The 20,937-nt window shown below is 39.7% G+C and overlaps 1 protein-coding gene across 1 annotated transcript in view; it reads right to left on the reverse strand.

The window, feature by feature from the left end:
- The window catches only part of snx27a (sorting nexin 27a), a 29,604-nt gene extending 11,760 nt beyond the window's left edge, over positions 1 to 17,844 (reverse strand). The window contains exons 1-6 of the mRNA XM_017715343.2: positions 17,183 to 17,844; positions 11,709 to 11,940; positions 9,451 to 9,643; positions 9,147 to 9,211; positions 8,952 to 9,056; positions 7,974 to 8,052 (exon numbers count right to left, since the gene is read on the reverse strand). Coding sequence (XP_017570832.1) covers positions 7,974 to 8,052; positions 8,952 to 9,056; positions 9,147 to 9,211; positions 9,451 to 9,643; positions 11,709 to 11,940; positions 17,183 to 17,478 — 970 coding nt within the window. The 5' untranslated portion in view covers positions 17,479 to 17,844. The remainder of the gene's footprint in view (positions 1 to 7,973; positions 8,053 to 8,951; positions 9,057 to 9,146; positions 9,212 to 9,450; positions 9,644 to 11,708; positions 11,941 to 17,182) is intronic.
- Positions 17,845 to 20,937: the final 3,093 nt, after the last annotated feature.

Consider the following 20,937-nt stretch of genomic DNA (forward strand, 5'->3'; position numbering starts at 1 on the left):
TCACATGTACTCAGTGTGAACCTGCTTTCATCTGTGAAGAGCACAGGGCGCCAGCGGCGAATTTGCCAGTCCTGTTCTCTGGCAAATGCCAAGCGTCCTGCACGGTGTTGGGCTGTAAGCACAACCCCCATCTGTGGACATCAGGCCCTTATACCATCCTCATGGAGTCGGTTTCTAACTGTTTGTGCAGACACATGCACATTTGTGGCCTGCTGGAGGTCATTTTGCAGGGCTCTGGCAGTGCTCCTCCTGTTCCTCCTTGCACAAAGGCGGAGGTAGCGGTCCTGCTGCTGGGTTGTTGCCCTCCTCCGGCCTCCTCCACGTCTCCTGGTGTACTGGCCTGTCTCCTGGTAGCACCTCCAGCCTCTGGACACTACGCTGACAGACACAGCAAACCTTCTTGCCACAGCTCGCATTGATGTGCCATCCTGGATGAGCTGCACTACCTGAGCCACTTGTGTGGGTTGTAGAGTCCGTCTCATGCTACCACGTGTGAAAGCACCACCAACATTCAAAAGTGACCAAAACATCAGCCAGAAAGCAGAAAGGTACTGAGAAGTGGTCTTTGGTCCCCACCTGCCGAACCACTCCTTTATTGAGTGTGTCTTGCTAATCCCAATGATTTCCACCTGTTGTCTATTCCATTTGCACAACAGCTGTGAAATTGATTGTCAATCAGTGTTGCTTCCTAAGTGGACAGTTTGATTTCACAGAAGTTTGATTTACTTGGAGTTATATTGTGTTGTTTAAGTGTTCCCTTTATTTTTTTGAGCAGTGTATATGGGTCATTCCATACCAACTTGCAGTCAACCCTCCCAGTCATGAGAAAAGTTCTACTGAATTCATGGGACTTTTAAAAATCCTATCGCTCCACTCAGAAGTTTTAGTTATGAAAGTCTGGTTCTTTTCATCACTGCTGTGATTCTTTGTATGTGCACTCTAAGCATCACCACTTGTTTAGTTTACACTGGTTAAAATTTGTACTGAATAACCAAGAAACCCTAAGAATGATTTGCAACATGTTTTCATGGAAACAGTTCTTGATGTATCAAATTATATAATCAAATTATACAAATAAATATTTTGTATCTGAACAAAGAATCTTTAATTTTCAAAACTTAATATCTCCACTAGTTTACACTTTCTTGCAACTAGATTTTGAGTCAGTGTAGTATTAATGTAGCTCCATCACATCTAAATAAAAATTGCATTTTAGAGATATATATTATAATGCTGTTATATTACCCATTCTTCATTTAAGAATTTACTAAATATAGCTAATTTCCATACTTTCGACTGGTTGCGATATTACATTCAGTGGTTTTATTTCATAATTAGATATTTGTACTATGTTGACTTCAAGGTTTTCTGTTTCTGTGTGATACCTATTGAGTCTATGTTTATTGGGTTCAGGAAATTTGCAAGTTACAGCTTGTAATAGCTTGATTTGTTGTACACTAGATGATTAGTTTGATCAAGACCTTGCTTAGTGTGTGTGGACAATTTAGTTATACACAGAAAAAGATTCCTTGTGCTATTCGTAGAGGACTTCCCACAATAGCCACGCCACTGTCGGATGTCCTCGCAGCTAACAACCTACCCTTGGTATAAGACAACAAGGTGCACCATGACCACTACACTGGTACTCAGCAATACTAACAACATCATAAACAAAGGTGCCTTCATGAGCATTTGAGGCAGTGGTGAGGCAGTGGTGAAATGGGCCAAACTTTAAAAACTCATTACTAAAAAATACCCGAAGTAGAGCTGTAGGATTTCATTCTTATAATTCTAGGAAGACTGAAGTCATGGCTCAGCAGATCCATATGGTGCCACAGAGCTTTTCAGATAATCAGGCAAAGATTATGAAAACACATGACTAACATGCTATGCTACCCTTGTCAATTCATAATCAGTTGTGTAAGCGGTCTTAAATTGAGATCAGGGTGTTGTATTTGACATTCAAAGTCAAGCAGAAATTCACTAAAGGCATCATTTCCTCTCTGAGCAGCAGCTTCTCTCAGTGTACAACTGATTTGTATCTGTCCTCCAGCTCATTCAGGAAACCACAAAAATACCACACTTGACTTCTTGAAAAACACAAGAATTGGTGTTTCAGTGCTTCAACTTTAAATTCAGTCAAACTTAACAGACTCAAAAGAATAACTTGCACTACACATACACTATTGTGTCTTATGCACCTAATAAAAATGTTTAAAAGCACTTATTTTGGAATGTAAAAGATTTGAACAATTTCATTCATTCATTCATTCATTCATTCAGGTACAGATTAGCCATTAAAATGTTATCCATAACCTAATGCAAAAGATTACTACATTAAAGAGTGCAATCTGATTACTTTGTGATGTGTGGATAACTTTAAGTCATATAATTATATAAAGACATTTTAAATATTATAGGTGAATTGACTTTGATTGCTGTAAAGCACAAGGTCAACCTGGTAGAAATCTTCTTTGATGCCATCAATAATAACCAGCTGTGTTCAACCTGCTAAATTGTCTATACTGGTTTATCAGGCTTAATATTAATGCGCCATGCTTGGACTTTGTCATTTGTAGACAGTCTCTTAGCTCTCAGCAGTGATGGCAGTGCACAGAAAATCAACAGATTCTCAAAGTTTACAAAAGGCATTAATTTCACATAGAAATTAATGAAGCTGTCTCAGTTGCAAATAATGATAATTCACATTTATTAACATTTTTCAAACAGCGGTCTTAAACTACTGAAGAAAACATACAAGTGAAAATGAAACTTTTTTTTTTCATTATTTCAGATTTCATTATCTTTCCGTTTCTTCTATTCTTCTTCTTAGTTAGTATTAATATTAACTCACTTCAGCATGTTAAAAGTCTTATTTGCAGTTAGTCAAACAGTATAAATTTTAGAGAGCAACAAACAAGAATAAAAAGTCTTCTGGAAAAGACTAAGACTGCAGACAGCAGATTGTAGCACTGCCAGTGAAAATACTTACAAAAATGTCTATAGATTAGCTGAATAAACGGTGAATAAACGGTGAACTGCTGCTTGTAAAGTTCATTAGATTTTTCTGCTGGCGGCAGCCCCAACCCTGTCAAATCTATACAACTCATGAGGCATTTTCTTGTTCAAAGCAGCAAATTTCGATGAAAGGCGAGGAGTTTGCATGTTTGTGTTTTGAATGTAATCCTGCTAGCAAATCACCTACAAACTTTATACACCCTCCAAAGCACCACTTGTTGAGTGAAGCGTTTCAGCTGTAATGAAGGTGTAGTATTATTTTTTAATAGTGCATGGCTACTGCAGATTTAAAAAATACACAAATAAAACAAAAAATATAAAAATACTGATCCAAAACAGGCGACCAAAAGTCTTTACTACACTCAAATTATTTTAGAAGTTCTGTTCTATCACTTTTATTGAATTAGTATTTTGGAATCTTAGCAGTTCCAAACAACTCTGACATTTGGGAATGCGGCAGGCCCCTCACCACCCCCTCTTTTCACATCCCTAGACTTAAATCAACTGCATTGATGCTGTAAATATGGCAATTTGCATTTAGGGAAAATGAGCCATTTAGTTTAACTGATGTGATGAGGTACTTCTTACCAAGTTATCAATAGCAGCAGCCTTAGCATAAACTATACATAGATCATGTTTGGCAGACAGATATAAGATAAGACGTATAAGAATAACATCTGAGGTTAACAAGCTCCCAACTCTAATCCTTCCTATTAAAAACAAGGGCCCCTTCACACAGTAATACTACACAGTAATACTACACTAATAATGTTACGTGCATTGCTCTGCTTTTCACTGCAATCTCTCTTTCATGCCTCTGTCCTGTGCCATCAGCTTAACAGCCATAACAATCCATGACAGATCTCTATTTGTAGGAAATACATAACATCTTTCACACAGTGTTTATAAAGTGGAGGGAATTCCACATTCCACAGACATGTCAGCAGGAATGTAGCTTTTGGCAGCTTTATTTGGAGGAGTCTGATGGCAGACCAAGAAGGGCACAAATGTGGTCTGGTGAGTGACCTGGAACATTTCACAGAAGACTTGGCAGAAAAGCACAAGGGTGTGGACAAACTCAGAGCAGGGTCATTAAATTGGCCAGCTGCTGGACGCATCTGAAACATAAAGCGTCCATATTTGGCTATATTTTCACTAGCTTAGCACTAATTAAGTTTCCAGTGTATTACTTTAAGCAGAGTCACACGTGGCGTATTATTTTAAGCTGAATCAAGTTATACGTCTAGCAAAGCTAAGCAAAAGACGTGAACTTGTGTAGATGCCTTTGCTAGACTATGTGAAAGAAGTAGAGTATGAGAAAGAGGGAGGAGATAAGTGGTTAAACTTCACAGGACACAACAGATGGTTTCAGTACATCAAAATGCTTCCTCAATTCGGAGTGAGTAAGACAGCACTGGGATTGTAAGCATACCATTACTGATACGTTGAGAGTGATGTACAAAATTACTAAAATCAGCAGTAATGAAGCTCCATCTGGACCCATCAAGAGGACTTTTTCAGGATTTCAGCCTGGTAGTAAAATACACAAAGTTGCACAATATGGACGTATAATGCAATGTGCAATAAAGTTTTGCGATGATATGAGAAGCAACAGAGTGATTAAAATGGGTTTCTGGGTGTGCAACAAGTGCAGACCTTAATTTTTTGCTGTATAATTAGAAAGATTTCTCAAAAAGCTCCATATGGTGATTCAGATTAGTTGTGACAGAAGGCAACACTGTCTCTCACATTTTCCACAAAATACTGGGAGTCCGATCAGCGGTCGCATTTAAAAAAGTACCTTAACAGGTTAGTAGTCAAAAGGGAATTCCACCAATTTTCCGCCTAATTAAATGTATAATATATTAACTACGTCATTAGGAAATGCCCTAATGGAATTAAAAATTGCGCACATTAGCGGCGATAGGAACCAGACGTCTAAAGCATTTGATGAACATACCTGCAGAAACAATACAGAATTATTATGAATATGCTGCTTAATGCCTGAGACAATGTTGACGATTGTGTTGTGGTTTTAAATGGAGCTTTAATATTCGTTCATGGTGGAGAGGTGCATACAGGGTAAGGCAAAATAGTCCCCCAAAGAAGATTTTCAAATATACCACTGAAAATTTTACCAATATCACCATTATTTTTTAAAAATGAACTCAAGTAAAAGCAAATGTACTATGCTTTAATTCCACTAAAAAAATAGTGTTACAGTAAAAACTGTACACTAGTTCTATAATTACTGCAAATGTAAACTTTTTTAAATATGGAAATGTACTAGCTTGTTTAATGTTTTAATTTTTCCCCATATAGTGTGAACTTCAGGTTTAATAACAAAAAAAAATACCAATTTGTATATAAAGAAACTGGAATCAACCGTAAAAACGACCAAACAGTAAATTGCTGTCTTTCAGGTATTAGATAAGCCCCTCCAGTAGCTTTCAGTCTCAAAATGGAGGTTTTATTATTTTATCAACTAGATAGTGCCAGGCACTCATGTACAGCAACTTACAAAACAGGCAAACAGTAGGAGCCAAGGTGATATCAAGTACTGAGAGAAACTGCAAGAATTCATGCATTAAAAGACGAGCTTTGCCATTGTGTGATGTAATCTATAAGCACTAAAAAGTGCTCACTCAAAGCAACATAAATGTCAGCACTTTAAAACGTTTAGTCACCCATTAAATCGCTCATACCCTTTAAATTGTGAACGCCAGCCACATCAATCAAGATGTTGGCTGCGGCTGTCAGTTGTTGTGACTGGTCCTGCTCATGTAATGACAGACAATCTTTTATTAGTCTGTCCATGTTGTTGCATGAAAAATACACAGGTATCCTTTGTACTGGCCAAGGAATACAACTGCCTGTACATATGATCACATACTTCTGGCTTTGTCTTCTGGCTTTTTACATTTTACTGGAGTGAAATGACTTTCTGGCCACGCTGACCTTAAAGCTTCACAAAAATCTGGTACTCCATGTTAAACAAGGGGCACACTGATGTTGGGGGGTACTGATGTTGATGCCCAAAATTTTACATGAACACCTGTCTACCTGAATTAACCTAAATTAACATTATGTTGAAATATTTATTAGTACAGGGTTGTAAATGCAGTAAAAGGAAAAAAAAAATAGGATACTAGCCCTTCATCCTATTCTTTCTCAAGTTGTATGTGCTTTTTAGAAAGACAGATCATTCACATCCCTGTTTTTCATCCCTCTTGTCTGTCATTTTCCACAAAGAGGGGATTTTTTTATTTCTATTTTTACATCTTTCAAACTAAAACAACCAAACTTGCTGTTGGGAATTTGACTGCTAGTGCAAACCGCTCCTGCTTTTCAGACTTTCTCATCCTTCCACCTCAACACCTTCTTGCTCTCACAGTTTACAAGCTACAGCCACCAAAGTTGTTATATCGTTGTTATAGTAAATCTGTCCTTATCCATATATATGCACACCACTCACCCCCTTAAGCTTTTCTTTTCTTATTCCTTCTGTCCATACATATCCATTGATTTTGATACCAAGCCACAAAACTTGGGAAACTGTGTTGGGTACAACTGGTACCCAAAGTACACAAGTGCATTTCATACTGCCAGCACTCATCTACAGTACACACACACACACACACACACACACACACACACACACACACACACACACACACACACGGATATCCTGAAACTAGGGCATTCTGAGCTGTGTGTTCTGTTTGTGAGCTATGTTTCTAGATGTTAACATAATGTCAGTGCCTTAAGCCAAACTGCTGCATATATTTTGGCTCAGTTTGCTCCAGTTTTAAGATAAATAGGTCAGACTTGCCTCATGGCCTTTTATAATCCTCCCTCATTCATCAAGGTCACAGGATGCAGAGTTTTTGCTTAAACCAAGAGTTAAGAAATCTACAGCAGTTCAAAGAGTGTTTGCCTGCAGACTCCCAAAACTTAAATGTTATTGGAAAAACAGACACTAAACTATTTAACTGCTTTTGAAAGCTTTTCTTCCTCTGCAAGGACAATCTTTTTGCAAGTTTTCAAAATCTCTTCATGTAGTTTCATATTTTGCCACTCCAATGGCATCTAACACCATTTTATTGTGTAGTTTGCATCTACGCCATGCAATACCCCAGCAATTACATATTGATGAGTGACATAAAAAACAAACAAACAAACAAAAAAAAAAAAATTCACAAATTTTAAGTTATTTTTTCTGGAAATTAAAAACAACAACAACAACAACAACAAACAAACAAACGAGTTCAAAACTAGAGTTAAAAAAAATATTAACAGAGAGAAAATGAGTCTCCAAACAGCCATGCAAAACTTGACCATGAAAACGGCCACATTAGATAAACAGAAGCTTTCATCTTTGAGAAACAGAACAAAATCAAGCCCCACTCTTGCTTCAGGTCTGAAACAATGCACATGTTTTTGTCCTTTCTTCCATTGTAAGTAGACAACTGAACACTGAGTCTGAAAGAATGCATCGCAATAGCTGCACATTATCATTACTGAGAAAAGGAAATAGACAAAAAGAAGAACATTTGCAAAATCAAGCAAAGATGTTTGTGTTCTCAGAACAATGTACTGGCTGCCTCGATCCAGACCACAACATCACTACATGTGTTTGGAATTGTTTGAATTGTAAAAAAGAGAAGAATGCAACCAACTCCTTAGACTGAACTCTGATGGCATGGACAAATATCCCTTCAGATTTCTTTGAAAAACTGAAAGATCTCATGAAAAAAAAAATTGAAATATATAGAGGCAAAAGGTAGACACAAAAAAATTAGTTGTTGGGGCTCCTGTGTAATTTTCTGATAGATATATGTTTTCTGACACTGAAAAAAAGGCAACGAACATTTTCAGTGGAAATGAAATAAGCAAAGTGTGTTCTCTGACTTTTACACAACACTGTATAAATTAGCAAGATTAGTTAAGCTCACCGAAAGAGTGGTTGATCACCTCAAAGAGGGCAAAGTAACTGGCCATGATGCTGTCCATTCCAACCTTTATCACTAGTGCCTGCAACAAAGGAACAACGTAAAAACCCAACTGATAATCATACCCGATCTACAGCATACAGGAAGACAGAATAGACTTGGGACGCAATCCCATTTCTTCTTTTTACCCCTATCCCTTGTTAATTAACAGACTACTAGTCTCTGTAGGCGACCCGATCCGTCTTCAGTAATGGCAAACAATGGAAAGTTCAGCAACCTCGCTGCTGGGCTTTAATGCTTTCAAATGCTTTCAATTGGGGGGTATAAGACAATTATTTATTACCACCGCCAATTCTTCAGTGATATGATGCTGAAGTCAGCTATTCACCAGCTTGTTTGAATTTTCACATTCCACCTTAAATGGTGCAGCAGTTACATTCTGGCACTTCAGGTGTCAACACTGCTGGACTATTTAAGGCGCAACAGGAAAGTTAGGCATCTGGCTATTAGTGATTGTTTATGGTCGTTATGAAGAAAACGGCCATAATACATTGAAATAGCGTTAAACTAAGATAATACAATGGTTATCATATTTTTTAACAGAGAAAATACTCATGCTCATCTTGCTGCATTTTCTTTTTTACTTCTAACACTCTGTTTGGAGTGAGTTTCTGAAAGACCTCAGTTGTGAGTGCCATGCAGCCCTAACACTTCGCTCTACCCCTCTATCACAACAAAAATTGGGACACCCTAACCCTAGACATTAACTCGCAAAACAGCGGGCTAAGGGCTAAGTGGTAGAGGCAAGGGGTGAAATGGGATTGAGCCTCTATTCCCATTTGTTTAATTTTGTTAAATAGACTACCAGAGCCCTTGGGATAGAAGATTCTAGATATCTTACCATAGCTAAGAAATGCAACGTTGCTGAAGTAATATTCTCATAGAGTACATGAAAAAGGACATAAAAGAACTAGAGTTTACCTGGTAAACTTGGTCAGTGGTGCTGTTCTTACGCACTTTCACAGAAATGGTGGTCTTATCAGGCAGTGCTATTCGCAACTCCACATCCGTTACACCATTATAGTTCTGCAACACACACACACCAGTTTTGATGAATTCAAGAACAGAAAGAGGCTGAGACAATACATTCACAAACATGTGCTCTCTCTCCGTTACCTCATCCGACTCAGACAGGAACTCTTGCATAATGTCACTCTCCCCGATGACCCTTATTGAGCACACTAAGGACAGAAATTGGAGTTCAGGAAACAGCGTTCATGAAAATTTCCACGTTACCACAAATCACACACTAAGTCTTCAACCACAATAAGAATCAAATAAACACAGCAATACTGCAAAATGCTTCCTTCCTTCACCATTTCACAACTTTATTAGGAAGCAAGAGGATGTGCCCTTAGGTCATTTTGCCTCACCCCTCCATGTTACTATCTATTCCTACTTCCGATTTTCGCTCTCTCACCTCTCTCCAGGTACTCCTCTAGTCCTCTCCTGCGGGCGTCCAGCTGTTGCTCTGACAAGGAGAAGGGCCATTTTCCAGGCAGCTTGGGGAAGGAGTAGGTGGCAAACTCTCTTTTCAGGTTTTGGTGCAGGATTGCAAACTCCCGGTAGCGCTTTGAGCACAGCTGTCTGCCAGACATGTAGATGTTGTACACCTGAAAGGGAAAACGGGTGAGAGGGAGAGAAAAAAAAAAATTTTAATGTCTGTAGTTCTGAGGTTTAAGCCAACTGCCAACGGTATGGAGATAGGCATACAGGTTTCATCTATTGCAAGGGTGCACAACTCTGACCCTTACACTTATCTGTGATTTGTTAGTACTATTAGCTGTTAGTACAGAGAAAACTCCAAACTTTGCGGGACATTGGCCTTCCAGGACCAGAGTTGTTCACAACAAATCTTACAACATAATCTTAAACATTACAACATGCAGCTCAGACAAGAAAATAAAACTGAGTATAGTTTGTTGGGCAGCTGAAAAGGAAATCTTCCTGATCAGCTTTATGCAAGGCTATTCATTTTTGGTTTGTCTTGACAACAAACATGAGTTTCTCAAAGTTAATGCTTCTGTAAACAGCTGGCTAATGAAACCAGGTAAAGGTAACAAGTGTTTAAGATTTGGTCTCCTCTCTTGATGCCCTGAAACTTTACACACAGCTTACATTTCTTCAGAGTGGAGATGGAGAGGTGATCCACGACGGACTTGTGTTACTAGGACAGCACGAGTGAGACATCAAGCAGGCTATAACTATGATGGCTAGCTTAACATGACTTTTCAAAAGAAACACAAACACAAAAAGAAGAAAAACACAAAGATGATAAAATTGTAACAACTAACAGATTACTTTAAATTGAAAGAATACTATGGTACACAGATGTGCACGGGTGCTCGAGTACTCAACTACCATTCGAGGTGCCAGTATTTGAATATGAAAATCACTATTCAAGTGCTTCTTCTGTTTCATCACAGGAAGACGGAGAAAATATACAAACAACCGAATAAACATTACGCCTCTATGTTTTTACAGCACTGTAATATGTTATGGCTTTGCTTGCATTTGTGAGTATTATTAAAATGTAGAATATTACACTCACTGAGCGTACGTAGTTAAGTCCAGAAACAAAACAGTTCTTTAACCTCTTTACACCACAGCTATCAGCTAAAAAAGTAAGCTTTCTTTAACTTTTCCCCTTACCACAGTTAACCCGGTGTCAGTTCATTGACTCAAATATCAAATTAATAAAATATTAAAATTAGATGATATATCAAACAAACTAAACTGCTAATTCAGCTAACTAGTGTTGCAATGAAATGTGTTGAACTTTGTGTAACGGAAGACACATGCAACTCACAACATGCAATAATAGTTTCACAGACGTTTCACTGTGTAATCCAGACATAGCCATTTATGCACTGTAACATCCCAATTTATGAAACTAATTGAGGAAAAAAACTATGAAACCACTCAAAGAACATTATAAGTTTCAGAGCAGAACATGCTTATTTTCTCCAGTTTAAACAGGCTTTTCTGCTTTTCTTACCACATTACTTGCCATGCTGAAAGGCTGAATGTTGATTCAGACTGCAAGTTTGGGTTAGGAGAAACCTCTGAGTCAGTAATAGTGGCATTTTTCCTTTATGTTCTCTAAAACGTGGTCCGAAGGTGTGCTGGTGGTGCATATGCACAGATATATTTTCATGCTATGGCAAAATGGCTCATGTGCCCCCTCAATACTATAACCAATCAACAATGACGAAGGGCCACAATAGAACACGGTATGTTGCACACACTCACAACTTTCAGTGAACTTAAAGCCTGTTTTTCCTCCAAGCACAGTGCCTTCTTAAAGAAAATGGCTGTGAACAGGGGAGCTGAGAGTTGAGACCCATGATTGACATTAGAGTTAAAGGGTTGTTACGAAAGGTTACCGTGTTCATTCCCTGGTTTAATATACACTTTGACTAACAAGCAATCTAATCAATTCACAAGAATTTAAATAAAGACTCACAGTTAACTCAGAGTTTGTATTTAACTAGCAATTCACTTTAGATACAAACTAAGTTCTAAGTAAAGATTATACTAAGAAGCTAACTGTGTAACACCTGAGGGGGCAGGACTGAAATGGCTTTTGGTCTACAAATACTGAAGGAGCTGAAATATACGTTTGTGTGTGAAAAGATTCACAGAACTCACGGGTTGTGTTCTAAGTGTGGAACTCACCACAAATCTTTCCCCATGTTGCTCCACATGTTTGGAGGTGGGGATAGAGATGGGCACTGCCTGCTTATCACTGTAGTCATAATTGGGAGGGGCAGAGCCATCCTCTCCCGGGTCCAGCCCGTCCACTTCTTGTGGTGGCACGGACAGTACGGCCAGCACCAGCTCCTTCTCTCCAGCCCGGATCAGATCCACCACTTGCTTATGGGTAGCACCTTCCACATTCACTCCATTCCTACAGAGAGGGAGGGAGGGAGGGAGGGAGAGGGAAAAGAGAAATTCGCATTAGCAGAGATCACATACAGGCTCTTCTCCCACAGAGGCATATGGACCATCTGATATTTATTGTACATCAAGAAGGCTGGAAGCATGGGAATTTTGTCAGTTATACTCTGATTGTTTTCTGATCTTTAAGCCCAACTTCCATGCACAGGTTATCATCGATTTAATGGGAAACACTTTTGTTCTTTAAGCTAAATGATGGCTATTCACCAGCATAAAGTAGTTGCCAGCTTTGTGTACCATGACCATGCATGAAAAATCATGAGCTGTCAGAAATGGCTCAGAACAAATCCCTGTAGTGGGGTGCCACAACATAATTCCAAAGAGAAACTTCAGGTGATCACTTTTGGTCAAAATTCAACTTCTAGTTCCAACAATCCACAAAATTCATTGGGCCTCACTCACCAATATCTCCCCAAGTTTTTTCTTACATTTTTTCTTGAGAAACGTCCTAAAAATAAGTCTACGTCAGATTTATGACGTGTTCTTAAACCGCAGAACTATTCACACCTTTGTGCTCGAGTGTGTGTAGATTCTGTTCTTTCTGTTCTTAAGAACAGACCCCAAATAAGAAAACACTGACGGATATCAGAATCTTCACGAAAACTGCATATGTGGGGTTTAAGAAGAATTTTCTTCCTAAGAACGTCTGATGAACGAGGCCTAGGAGCTCTATATTACTTTCATACAGAAAATAACTGGAAGCTGGTTGTCTCTTGGTCACCAACAGCTTTCACTTGCCCACCTGATGAGAAACATGCAAAAAAATAACAATCTCACTGCTTACAAAACATGGCTCTCTTTTTATGTTTTGCTAACATTACAGTTCATATTGGCCAATAAAAAAAAAAATAAAAATCAACCTACATTTTTGCAAAAAAATTTAACAAAATTACTACATCTGTGCAGCTAATGTGAGCTGTTGTACTTTTTTGGGGGAAGGGAAGGGGTGCTCTGTCAGAATAATCTCCCCATCCCAAAATGAAAAACTCAAATCTACATGATTCAGGTGAATGGCATGTTCAGCAGTCAAAAACAGCATATTTTGCTGAATGGGGACATGGGCATGTATAGACGATGATGCCATTCAGAAAAAGACGAACACAATGGCATCTCACCTTTAGAATTTATTTAAGACGTTTAAATGTTTAAATGAGTTATGAGTTAGCGGCAAATCAATGAGATCTCAGCTGCTAGCCACTTTATCAGTAAATCTCTGTTTCTCTGTTGGATGAGCTTTCTAACAATCACCTTTGCATGTCATAAGGTCCTTTTCTGGCTCTGACTCTGACAAAACCCACCACTCTTGCTGACTCACATAAAATATCTTAATTTCACAATAAGGTACACTAACCTTAATATTAACTACTATTTGACAACAGAAACTGAAGCTGCATTGTTAACTCAGCTCTAACTAGTGAACGACCAAAATGAAACACCAACAGATGCACAGACGGACAGGTGTAGGTCAGAGCAGAGAAGCACATGCCACCTGTGCACTTTCCACCATTACTAATTCATTACAGAGAAACAGAGGGAGAGGAAAAGTGAGAGGATCCATTTGAGACACAATCCAAACAATGAGAGAGTGTATGAGGAAGAGAAAGGCAACACAGACCACATGGTGGAGACTTATCACCCGAGATACATTTTACAGATACAGAGCAAGTGGTTTAATAATAACGCCACTGAATTAGAAAGGAAACAAAAATAAGGCCTCTTAAGGGTGGAGGAGGAGTTTAGCATGATTCAGAAGCATCCACATGACTTGAACACAGACTGTTCTGGGCACAGCTGAGGCAATATTACAGCTAGGACTGCGAATCGTTATACAAGAGAGTAAAAAGTCACATGATGGGCCTACAGCAAGAAGCCTCTAGACAGAGTCACATACTACTGCTATTTCAATTGTGGAGGCAAGAAAGAGAAGTGTAAAGTAAGGGCGACAAGACAGCATCACCAATTTAATATGACTGAAATACTGAGGCTAATGAAAGAACCACAAGTTTAAAACAACATTTAAAATAACTTCCCTTCATCAAAGCTTTACCATGCACAGTTCTCTAACTGATGTTTGGGGATGAGCCTGAATGTATTATTTTTTTGGGAAGAAAAAAAAAACTGAAATGAAACTCTCTGAAATCTCCACGCCAAGAACCAGACTGGGATCTCTAAGATTTCCATCATAAGCTCCTTACAACCGAAGAAGGTGAATGGAAAATTAGCCAAAGTTTGCTTCTATAAAATAGATGGTCAGGGATTGAACTCATGATCTAAACTACACTGGCCAATCCTATCACTTATCTGAATTTTTAGCCCCTTGAAATTCAGCATCAGCTTTGGCCACAAAAAGTTTCATATCAGTCAGGTCTAACTTCATTGGCTTTGTAGAACCATTGCAAAACTAAAGATGGTCATTTGACAAGTACATCTTGGCTGATTGACTTTAGCTGGGGAAAAGGGGAAAACTGTAAATTTGATTTTAACTTTAGCCCAAACACCATTAGTAAGCAAACAGGGGAATTCTCAGCAATAACCATCAGGTATTCTAATAATAGTGCGCAGTACATCACAGGGGCTTACGTAACTCAAATTCCAACTATAGTCATAGGAAGGGAGGAGATGGGTTGGTTCCCCCACAATATAAAGCTGCCTTTTCCTGAACTGAGGTCCAGTTAGAAAGGGTTGAAGATACAGCAGGGTGAAATTTGTCTGAGCGCATATGGTCTGTTATCGTCTGTGATACTGACCAATAAGCCGTGTTCTGAGTTTTCTTCTTGTGTAACAATTCCCAAGAGATGTGACCTACCAAGCAGCCTAAAGCAAACAAACGCACATACACAAATACACATCACTGCACAAGTCCGCACAAATCCACCACGTTGTTATGCATGCAAAAGAAAATACTTCCTAAAAAACAGTTGCGATTAAATGGCTGAGCTGAAGTCAGCAAATGGCAAATTTTGCTGTTGATCAGCAAAACAACAGGCACACCCTTTCGCTTTCATCTTTTTAATTCCAGTCCTGACTTACTGTATATGTAAACTGACTAAACATCACACAAACAAGCACAAACGTATCCTAAAACAGGACAAATAAATAAGGTCTTGATAAGTGTAATGACCACAAATACCCATGAAATCGCATCTGCCCTGGTGGCTCTCTGGTGAAGTCTACAAATGGCAGTGACTGACTGGCCTGAGGGATTCACAGTGACATCCTATCAATCAGCCCACAGAACATCCTTGTCTGTATCTGTCCATCTACAGCGATATAGTCCCACCACTACATCTCAAAACAACATTAAGGCTAATAACATGCAGCCCAGCAGCAGCAGACTGACAAGAGTTTAGCCATTTTCCCCTCTGTGCCTTACAATGTCTTGAATAGATCCATTCAAGTTGAGGCAATCTTGCACACCATTAGCATACTATTACACAAACAACACCACAGTGTGAAGATGTGCACCCTGTTGGAAATGTGAGGCATTCAACTTCACTCTCATGTGCTGTACACTTGTTGCAGTGAACTGCAGGTGATTGGTTGATTGAGGAACTCCAACCTAATTATCACTTGGGGAAAAAAAAAAGCACATCTGGGTTTGGTCAAACGAAACATAAGGTTAAAGTTAAGCAGTTAGTAGTTTGAGAGTTAATGTAGTATTAGTGGTTTGAAACTAACAGCTCCTTCAGAGAGAAGACCTGAGTATAGTACAGGGAGAATATTAAAGGGGGAACTCCACAGTAATTACATTTTTGAGGTATAAACATAGTCTTACTGAGTGGTCTGACGTGAAACAGTTCATGTAGAGAAATTGACAAACACCGATCTCTTTACAGCAGCGGTGAAAGGAACCAGGGGTCACAAGGTCTGCAAATTTAGCCATTTTATTTTTACCTAAAATTATCAATGTGGCTGTACATGCAATGCTGTTAATGGTAAATCATTCTGTTTGAGTACTACTTTGCCTTACAGCACCCTGCATATGCCTCTCTGCATTAAACAGAGGAAGAAGATGACATTTCAGGCCAAATATGTATTGCAAAAAAGGCTCAGGTTTCTGGTACCCTGACTCTAGCCATCACATGTAATAACTTCCTATGATGTAGCTTTCAGTGGTTTCTGATGTCTGGTTCCCATCACTACCACAGTTTTGCAAAACCCCTTTTGAAATTTCTTACATCATAGTCCCACAATAACGCAGAAACACCCTTTAAGTAACTTAATACCTGCTTAAAACTGTACATCTCTCACATGAGTCACCTTATTTACATTTTTATATAATAAAACGTACACAGGCACAAAAGCTTATATGACTTGATGCATCAAGTAAAAATAGCTAACCTACCAAAAGCAAGGCAGTTTTAAAAAATCTCGGACACTGTAAACTTTATTAAATTGGAAAAACAAGGATTTGGGTAACTACGGAGATGCATATTTGGTAAATCCTTTAAGACTGACCGCTGCATGAGGTGGAACCACAAAATGTCAGCTGTGATATAGACAAAAAAACCCACTATTAGGTTTTGGCGTTCACCTGCATTTCACTGGATGGAAATGAAATAAGCAATAAAAGGGGACAGTCCATAATTTACTTCATTACAACAGTGTTTTCACTGCTACACTGTCCCAGCACTACTAGAGGAGACTGTAGGTCACTCAGGTAAACATAAACAGTGACATTTGGCGTTCGCTGCCAAATAAACGCTCAGTAAAGAGACCATCAACAGAACCACCGCGATCAAACATGTGAATAAGCGACAGCGCTGTGGCTGTGAAACGTGCCAAACGAACTCAGTGTTGCATGATTATCAACCAAAGTGGCCCCTAAAGCTAGAGGATATGCTAACTTATCCTCAGGTTCGCTGAAGCCACTTAGCAAGCCAGCTAACGTTACGTTATTCTCCATTTCCCAGCCTTATAACTAGCTAAGAAGCAGCCGCGCAGGCGGTTACATTTTCGGAGAATTAAACGTTAAAGCGCCTTAAGGAGGAGCAGCAGCAGCAGCAGTCAGAGCCACGGTTAGCGCAGCTAGCGAGTTGGCTAACGGTCTTAGCGTGCAGCGGACGGCTCAGTGTTTATCCGACTGTCAGGGCAGGGTAGGCAGGCAGGGTAACGTTAGCCCCGGAGCAACGAAGGCAGTGCCTGCGAGCTGAACCGGCGCACACGGCTGCATTAAAACCAAAGGCACTTACACCTCCAGAATCCGGTCTCCTTTGGAGATCCCTGCCCGGTCCGCCGCGCCCCCCGGTAACACGGCGCTGACGTGCTGGAGCGGCGCGTACAGCTCGCCGTTGATGCTCCGCAGCTGCCCGCCCTCGCTGACTTGGCCGCGGACGTTGAAGCCGTAGCCCGACTCTGACTTCACGATTCGGACGATACGCGGGCCCGCCGTGGCTGTGGTCGAGCCTGCTGCGGGTCCGTTGCGGGGCGCCGCGCTGAGCGAAGCCGGAGGAGCGGGCCGGACCTCGTCTCCGTCGGAGTCCGCCATCTTTTTCGACTGGCACGCGCGTTCAAAAACAAGCGCAGATAAACGCGCGAGCGGCGCTGTCGTCGCTCCTCGCAACCGTCACGAGACCCTCAGCGAGGCAGGAACAGGCAGCCACTGTTCAGCGAGGGGAACCGAGCGGCTCGCAGGCGGACACACAGCACAGGTCTCCTCGGGCTGAAAAGGGAGCTTCCACCTGTTTCTCTGACCCGCTGCGTAGTTCGCCCGTGGATGTGTAAACCGTGCCGTTCAGACCGGTTGAGCGCAGAGAAAGTTGTACGGCAGAAGTGACTGGAACCGGGCCGGTGAAGGGAACAGACGTGTTCGACACCAGAGTAGCCGTTTATTTACTGTGCGAAGCCGCCAGGGAATCGCGTGTGTTCTCAGTTGATAGTGGTATAAAAAGTTTTTTTGAGGGAATTTGGCTTCACGCCTCCTCGACTCCTTTCAGCTGTGAATGTGCTTAACTACATGTTTCAGGCCAAGCCTTTAGCTCCAAACTATCACTATCTGCGCTGCGTTTGTTGTCATTTCATGTAATAACTTTCTGAGCTTTTACAAGTATTTTATACATTTTTTCTGAATTTCTTCACAATCCAGTGGTTAAGATGTAAAATGTAATCCCACTGTTATTTTAAGAATTCTGCTTAATTCAGTGGCTAAGATGTAAACTAAGTCATTCAGAGTGATTTGGTGTGAAATGTCCTGTTCTACAGAAATATACCTGCTTAGATTTCTTTACAGTGCTGGTGGAGCCAAGGGTGTCGATGTCTACAACACAAATGAAATGGTTTCATTTACTATCTGACTTAAAGACTTTAATGCACGTTTTTCTTCCACCTTCACTGCTTAGTTTTTCTGTTTTTTTGTTTTTTTTTCCCGTGCTATGTGAAGTGACCTTGGGTTTGTGAAAAGCACTATATTAATGTAACTTATTATTATTATTATTATCCAAAGTGTCACACTTAAATATTTCAGATCATCAGCTACTTGTAATATTCGACAAAGATAATTCAAGTAAAGTGGAAAAACTTGAACTGTGGTGAATCTTCCAAGGAGAGGCTGGCCTACCAAAATTTCACCAACAACGCATCAGTGACTCATTCATGAGGTCACAAAAGAACCCAGACAAACATCTAAAGAACTGTAGGCCTCAGTCGCCTCAGTTCAGGTCAATGTACACAATTCCACAATAAGAAGACACTGGGCAAAAATAGGATCTATGGGACAGCTGTAAAGCTCAAACCAGTGCTGACCAAAAGGAACACAAAGGCTCGTCTCGCGTTGCCCAGAAAACCTCTACGTGACCCCAAGACTTTTGAGATATTATTCTGTGGACTGATGAGTCAAAGGTGGAACTTTTTAGAAGACATGGTTCCCATTACATCTCGTATATCATGCCAACAGTCAAACACGGTGGTAGAGTGATCTTTTAGGGCTGCTTTGTTTCTGCAGAACCTGGACGACTTATCAATTTATGGAACCATGAATTCTGTTCTCTATCAGAAAATCCTGAAGGAGAAGGTGCTCCTGTCAGTTTGTGACCTAAAGCTCAAGCACAGTTGGGTTATGCAGCAGGACAATGATCCATAGCACTCAAGCAAGTTCAACTCTGAATGGCTCAAAATAAACAAAATTAAGTTTGACCCATTGAGATACTGTGACAAGACCTTAAACGGTCACTTCGTGCCTGAAAACCCTCCAATGTAGATGAATTAACATAATTCTGATAAAAAGAACGGGCCAGAATCCCTCCACAGTGATATAAAAGATTCATCAGAAGTTATCTCAAACATTTGATTGCAGTTGTTATTGCCAAGGGTCAACCAGTTATTAGGTTTTGTGGGGCAATTGTTTTTTCACGTGGGTGATACAGGTTTTGAATAAATCTTTATCTTCAGTAAATGAAATGACCATTTCTAATCTGCATTTTGTGTTTACTCATGTTGTCTTTATCTTACATTACAATTAGATGATCTGAAACATTTCAATGTGACAAATTAGCAAAAATAGAAGAAATCAAATACTTTGTCACAGAACTGTGTGTGCTAAATGGTTTGAATGTCTGATTCCTATCATCAATATTCTGAGAAATTCTGACTCTGGAAGTTTCTTTAGAATGATGCATTTCACATCAAAATGCTCCGAATTACTTAATGTAAATCTTAATATCTGAATTATGTAAAAATGTCCCCCTGTCTGGTTCCTGTCACTGCCACTGTGAACATTCTGCAAGTTTCTCATTTCACATTAAACCACTCTGAATAACTATGTTTTCACATTAGCGATTTAATCAAGCAGACAACTTTGAAAATTGGTGGAATTCTCAGTAACGTGAACAACAGACCTCTGCCGCACCACATAGATTTGATAGAACAGAGTGAGATACATGATACAGATTCATAACAGTTAATGCCAGTTATGTTAGTCATGTGTCAACTGGTCACATGTGGGTTACTTTTATTTGGTTATATATATACAGTACTGGGCAGAAGTTTTAGGCATCTAAGCAAATGTTTAAACAGTTGACCTCAGCAGTGAGTTTATCACAATATACATTAAAATAAATTCATATTCATAATTCAAATAAACATAAAAATAATAAAAAAGTAACAAGAATTTCTTGGGTCCATATTTTTCCTTGACACCTTCACAGCCACCACAGAGACTTGTTAATATCATCAATTACATCATGAGCACAATTTACTGAAGCACTGATTGGTCAAACCAGGAGCTGCTTTTTAACTACATACAATACTGGACTTCCTCGAGGAGAGGCTTGAAAATGGTAAACACACGAACATCCATAAAATCACTGTATATATATATATATACAACCCCAATTCCAATGAAGTTGGGACGTTGTGTAAAACATAAATAAAAACAGAATACGATGATTTGCAAATCCTTTTCAACCTATATTCAGTTGAATACACTACAAAGACGAGATATTTATGTTCAAACGGATAAACTTTATTGTTTTTTGGAAATATTCACTCATTTTGTATTTGATGCCTGCAACATGTTCCAAAGAAGTTGGGACAGGGGAACAAAAGACTGGGAAAGTTGAGGAATGCTCAAAAAACACCTGTTTGGAACATTCCACAGGTGAACAGGTTAATTTGAAACAGGTGAGTGTCAAGATTGGGTATAAAGGGAGCATCCCTGAAAGGCTCAGTCGTTCACAAGCAAGGATGGACAAGGTTCACCATTTTGTGAACAACTGCGTGAGCAAAGCGAAAGCCATATATCAACAACACCAGAAACGCCGCCAGCTTCTCTGGGCCCGAGCTCATCTGAGATGGACTGACACAAAGTGGAAAAGTGTCCTGTGGTCTGACGAGTCCACATTTCAAATTGTTTTTGGAAATCATGGACGTCGTGTCCTCCGGGCCAAAGAGGAAAAGGACTGTCCGGATTGTTATCAGCGCAAAGTTCAAAAGCCAGCATCTCTGATGGTGT

This window comes from Pygocentrus nattereri, chromosome 1 (genome assembly GCF_015220715.1).
Source record: "Pygocentrus nattereri isolate fPygNat1 chromosome 1, fPygNat1.pri, whole genome shotgun sequence".
Taxonomy (NCBI): domain Eukaryota; kingdom Metazoa; phylum Chordata; class Actinopteri; order Characiformes; family Serrasalmidae; genus Pygocentrus; species Pygocentrus nattereri.